Source organism: Canis lupus, chromosome 1, assembly GCF_048164855.1.
Source record: "Canis lupus baileyi chromosome 1, mCanLup2.hap1, whole genome shotgun sequence".
NCBI classification, from domain to species: domain Eukaryota; kingdom Metazoa; phylum Chordata; class Mammalia; order Carnivora; family Canidae; genus Canis; species Canis lupus.
Genome location: NC_132838.1, coordinates 64,767,285 through 64,773,284, shown reverse-complemented (window position 1 = coordinate 64,773,284; position 6,000 = coordinate 64,767,285). Strand labels below are relative to the sequence as shown.

Here is a 6,000-nt window from a genome sequence, read left to right as displayed (position 1 = left end):
AATGAAAGTACGTGCTACCTATGACTGAGCTAAAATGGTGCCGTGACCTGGCAATTTCTTTTTACTGCTGACACATCCATCCCTACGTGGCACAGAACACCAGCGTTGCCTTCATGTAAATTTAATAGGGTTTCCCTGTCAGTGACACAATCAAATACCGTGTGAGAAGGAGCAGGGGCTTTCAGGGATGGCTCAGAAACTTAATTGTTTTTCCATTTATTTTTAAAATGCAAATTACACTAGTAAGTCAAAAAAATCACTCTGTTAAAAATACATTCAGAATTAACAAACTCAAAAAAAAAAAAAAAAGGACACATCAGGATTGTAACTCTTGCCTTCCGAATATTAGGTTTATAACAAAAGCTCAGCCTAGAAAAATAGCATTCTTCACCGGATTTTGAGGAGGATTCAGCTGTACAACTTAGATGTTTTTCCAGATATAATCACACTACTGTGCTCACTGCTCCCAAAAAAAGACCTGTCCACTGATTACTTTTTAGTAGTCAACAACTGTTTTTGAAAAATTTGGTGGCGATGATATAGTAGTGATTAGGTGGTAGCTTGGCTGCAACTTAAAGCAGGAATATGAGGGCTTGTTCTCTGTGCGTTTAAATCTCTATCCATATACATGTCCTAGAAGGTGGAACCTCTAGGTGCATGAATGTACAGTGAAACCTCATTTTAATAGTCACATTAATAGTCACATTAGAGCAGTTTCTGGCATGTATAGTATTTATATTTTAAGAGTTAGAGGACAATACATTAGTAAGTATTTTTCTCATACATTAAACATGCATGTCACTATAAAATCATCGTATGAGGTTTCACTGACATGTTTGCAATTATAGATTTTATACATGTATGTGTATGGACAAACATATACAAGCCACTGAGAAAATTCAAGCACAAGTGCTGGAACCATTTTTTTTTTTGTAGTTTATGTTCCAATATCACCTTTGTTCCTTTATCGTTTTCAGATGTAGATGCATGTATTTCACAGACATCCATGCAAACACAGTAATGGGACTGGTTTATGTAGATCTGGGTGGGCTAAGGTCCAAAGTAGGTTAACCCAATACTTGAAACTACATAGAAACCAAGAGAAAACATTGCTCCATGCCAATTGATAACTTTTCAAGTCTCAATTTCACTGCATTTAAGGATGTTGTATCAGTTTAAAAAAAAAATTGTTTTAGCATCTCGGGTGGATCCAAGAAAAAACATGACTCTTCTGAGTTCCTGACAAGCCTGAGCTAATTATGTTTTCCACTAATGAAAACCAAATAATGTTTGAATATATAGAACAAAATTTCCTAGGATTCCAGAATATTCCATAAACACATTGACCTACTATAAGTTTCCAAAGGCATCTTGTTGCCAACTACGTTAACAGCACAGTTTTTCTGCCACAATAATACAGGAGGATTAAAATACACTCTAACACACAACAGATCCCCCAAATACCACAAAGAGATCTCAAATATTTCACCAAGGTAACTATTGCTCCCCGCCCCCCCCGCCCACCCAAAAAATAATCTCGTACGCTGAAGTTAGGAAAAAAGGTTCACCTACGTAGGGTCTTCAATTTGAATTAGATATAAAAGAGTAAACATAGCTAATACATATTCAGTTGGCCTCTGTTGATAGAAATCCACAGCTGTTTCTGTGTTAGTAAAAGACATCTGTAGATACTTATAAAAGCACCTAGAGTGCGACAAATAAAATCAGTGAGTTAAGCCAGTACTGCTCTCTGCTTCCAGTAGGTTAATGAGCTTAGTAGATTAATAAGTTTTACTTTGTCCCACCCAACCCCTTCCGAAGACCACATTTAAGAATTATAAAGATGACGATTATTGTTGTTGTTGTTATTACTGTCACTTGTTTGTCTGTTTTTGGCCACCATGGAGGTTCAATGGTAAAGCACTTTGCTGACAGCTGGCAGTTTTTGTACACAGACACACTGGAGCTGCTGAGCTACGCAGTCTTGTTTCTTGACATGAAACACACGGACTCGAACTCATTCGGAATTAATAGCAGTGTGTTAGCCTAAAGGAAGTGACTTGGGGAGGTCTGCACTGAGACTCGGGCGCACAACTTAGGTGGGTTAAGGCAAGTATGTACGGTATAGCCTTTAGGGCAAACAACCTGCCATTTCGGACTTCGGTTACTAGGTCATCATGGCATGTTTCGTTTGTTTTTGCAATCACATTGCCTACATAGCCGTGGTGCTACCAAGACGTATGGAGTGCAGAAGACAGGGCTCTCAAACTAACGCGCCCTGGGTGACTTCGCAGCTCGCAGAGGCCGACTGGCTGGGCTGCAGAGGAGTAAGTGACGGCCAGCAGTGGGCACCAACACGTCTCCTTAGGAACTTTCCAAAGGCCTGGGAGAAAGAAGCCTACTTTCAGGAAATCCGAGATGGGCATGTCCTGCATGTTTGTTTCAGTTAGAAAGAGGAGGCCAAGTGGAATTAGTATGTGCCTCTGGGTGTGTGTGCGTGTGCGTGTGTGTCCCAGTGTATGTGGAGGCTTTATATTTGTTTTGTTAATATGTATATATACTTAAACTCAGTTGCTTCTTGCTCTTCATAAAATGCAGGAGGCCACTGTGAAACAAGTTCTTTGAAAGGTCCAGGAGCTGACATACTGAAGCCATCTGTATTATTTTGACCTGGGAGAGAGAAAGAGAGAGAGGAAAGATGTTCTTAATCAGGGGGGCGAGGGGGGGAGAGCTCAGCACCTTTTCTCACCTCTCCAAGCACAAAAGCAAGCAAAAATTAAAAAAAAAAAAAAAAAAAAAGACCAAGCCCAAGTTTTGTTTGAAAAGAGACAACTTTCCTTTCCTTTCCATTTCTTTTTCTTTTTCTTTCTTTTTCTTTCTTTCTTTCTTTCTTTCTTTCTTTCTTTCTTTCTTTCTTTCTTTCTTTTCTTTCTTTCTTTCCTTTCTTTCTCTTTCTTTTGTCTGTAATCTCCTGGATAAAGAGGCCACTTATGATCATTTAAAATCCATTTCTGGGGGCAAATGAAATGAGTAGGTATTGCCGTACAATTAGGCTGACAAATAGAACACAAGGCTTTCAGATGTTACTAATAAGATACCATGGATATTCTCACAGCTTATACTTCAGGGGCCCTGAGTAGAGCTCCACTGGCTACGGCATGTAGGTAAGTGGGAGTCAAAGCACCTGCTTTGTTCAACAACCTGTGGACACAGGAATGTTTGTGTGCAGCAACGTTAAAGCTGTTGTTTGTTTCAAAGAGGTTGACCAAAGTATAAGAAATAAATTAATGAACATTTTTTCTTTAGGGATGGATGATTGATAATCTCAAGAATTACAGGCCAAGAGCATTTGCCTAACTTAAGTGAAGAAGAGAGGACTAATTCAGTGATGGTAGGAGCTGAAACAGGGAGGTGAATGGAAGTCAGGGCAGAGTTTTTGAAGCTCTCAGTCCACAAATTTACTGGGGATGATGGAAGCCCCCCACCTAACACTGCACATTACTTTTAAGCATTTGCTTTCCTTCTAAGGAACAGCTTTTATTTCTAGTTGCTATAGAATATCGTGAAAGTGCTTGAACTGGCCCATGATGTTAGATTACTCTTATTTTATGAGACTTCTTTATGGCAGGTTGACAGGAAAGGCTACACCCCAAAGGACAAAGACATAGGAGATGTTGGGACCCCTGCCTCTCAGTGGGGGATGAGGTTTATATGTGAGTCGCTTTGGGGTGTTCTACAGAATTTGAATAGGCAATGGCTCTCAAATGAGTGGTTTTGAGGGCTGCCAAGGTGGAAAGCCCTTCATTCAGCGCTGTGTAATGTCAAATCAGAGGCGATGAGCGGAGCACAGAGAACGGGAGGGATGCAGGCCTGTTTGGGAGTCCGGCGGCTAAATAAAAAATCAGGAAATCCAGGGAATGCCAGAGCAAACTCACAGGTCTGTCTAAGAATTTGGAAAGAACAGGGAAATAAGGGCTCAGCAGGCTGATCCCTGAGGGTTGCAAAGCTAACAAGTCCTGTGACCCTCGTTTTCCTTTCTCTTCTTCCTGTTTCCTCATCTGTAAAATAAAAATCTTAGTGTTGTAGTATTTGAAGTCCCACAGGGGACGTTTTGTAGAAGGGACAGGAGTAGTATTTTGACTAGTGATTCGTTATAGGCAAGTATTTCTAATTTCTCAATTGAATTTCATTAAACGTCACTTATTTCATGAGCCGTGAGACTTGAAACTTCTTGCATACTTCTAGCATTCGCAGGCAGGAAGGAAGAAAACAGTATTTTTATTACTTTTGGTTTGGCATTTAAAATCTTCTGTTTAATAAGACCATGGGAAGTTTTGTCCTCAAGGAATTTAATGCTGGATATTAAATCTGCAGAGTCGCCTCCTTAAAGACAACATTAGAATTACTAATGCCTGATCTGAAACAATATACTTGATGATGCTCAATTAGCATTCTCATGTTATTATCATAGCTAATCCTGCGTATGTGGTTCCACGTAATTTATTATAACTCGATCACATTTATTGATCATCCCTATTGACCAACACAATGAAGTGCTACACGGTAAAGAAATGTTATGCGAGCAATCGCAAGCTTTGTTGATGTTCTGGTCTAATCTTAAGCACAAACATATTGTCACATGTTGCTTGGGTGGCTATTATATATATGACACGTTGCTTACAGAGGAAATCTTTTGGGAATGAAAAATGGTATATTTATTTCTGATCTGACACAATCTTTTAGTAAGTAGTATTGGTTAACACAGCATCATCACTACTAATGATAAGTTATGTTTATTAAGCTCTTACTATGTGGCATGTTTTATGTCATATGTGCTTATAGATTCAGAATAATTATATGAAATGTGTATGCTATATTATTTCTATTTTGCAGATAAGGAAACTTAGGTTTGATGAGAATAGTTAAAGTTGTTAATATAATGCTAATATAAAATTGTATGTCCAAGGTCACAAGGAATTTTATCTCCAGTACTCTGCCTTCAGTAGGTCATCCTAACCACTACTCTTTACTGCTTTGCCATTATTTTTTAATAGAATACTTTACATAAGTCTATAATATAATATTGAGAAGAGTGGTAAAGAATTTAAAAGATCATTTTACTTTTTATGTAAGCTAATGAATCTTCCTGGGAGGCTAGGAGAGGCATGTTCTAAATAGAAAACAACTGTAGTATGAGGCAAAAGGAAAAAAAAAAGCATCAGAGGAAAAAGAGATTTAAAAATCTTCCAAAAGATGTATTTGAGATACAATCTGAAGGATAGTGGGATTTCATCTTGGGGAAAAAATATGTTTGGTGTCGGGTACTGCACGGACAATTGGAAAAAAATGTCATATTTGCAGAAAGCAAGAGATCTAGTTTGGTTGGCAAACAAAAAGAGATAAAGTGAAATATCAGACTAATACTGCCTTCAATAGACTATAAGCTTTGGGAGGACAGTAGCCAGTTCTTATTATTACATTTGCTCATTGTCTCCTAGCGTCATCTGCATATGATTGGGAGTCAAAAGTTGTTAAGGGTCCAAGAGAGGAGATAATATTTCAGCAGAATGCTGGGGCCAGATCAGAATAAGCTTGCAGAATAAGCTTGCATGGTGAGGAGTGCAGGCTTTGTTCAGCAGGTAATAAGGATTCATTCACAGTTTGGGGGCAGGGGAGGGCAATGGCCAAAATGGTACCTTGAGAGGATTAATTTGGCAGCCACATGGAGGATGGGATAGAGGTACTAAAATCAGAAAGCAACAGGAGATTTAAGGTAACGAATGCCTGAATCAGGGCAGTGGTTGCAGGGAGACTGAAAAGAAAATGTGTAATGCACTGTTTGCAGAGGGGATGCCTTGAATGACATACAATATTGGCTGAGTTCTGACCTGATAAAGTCCTTTTTTACTAGTGGAGTTACCAAATACTTCCAAAGAAAAATGCAGGCACGATGCATAGATCCTTTCCCATTGAAGGAGAAGCTTACGGGGGCAAGGTGTA

At 39.0% G+C, this 6,000-nt stretch overlaps 1 protein-coding gene across 3 annotated transcripts in view; it reads right to left on the bottom strand.

The window, feature by feature from the left end:
* Positions 1–200: 200 nt before the first annotated feature.
* NKAIN2 (sodium/potassium transporting ATPase interacting 2) overlaps positions 201–6,000 on the bottom strand; it is a 951,498-nt gene continuing 945,698 nt past the window's right edge. For all 3 annotated transcript variants that reach the window (XM_072832800.1, XM_072832806.1, XM_072832801.1), the window contains one exon: positions 201–2,670. Coding sequence is in view for 1 of the 3 variants with exons in the window: in XM_072832806.1 (XP_072688907.1) it covers positions 2,661–2,670 (10 nt within the window). In the remaining 2 variants the exon portion in view is untranslated. The remainder of the gene's footprint in view (positions 2,671–6,000) is intronic.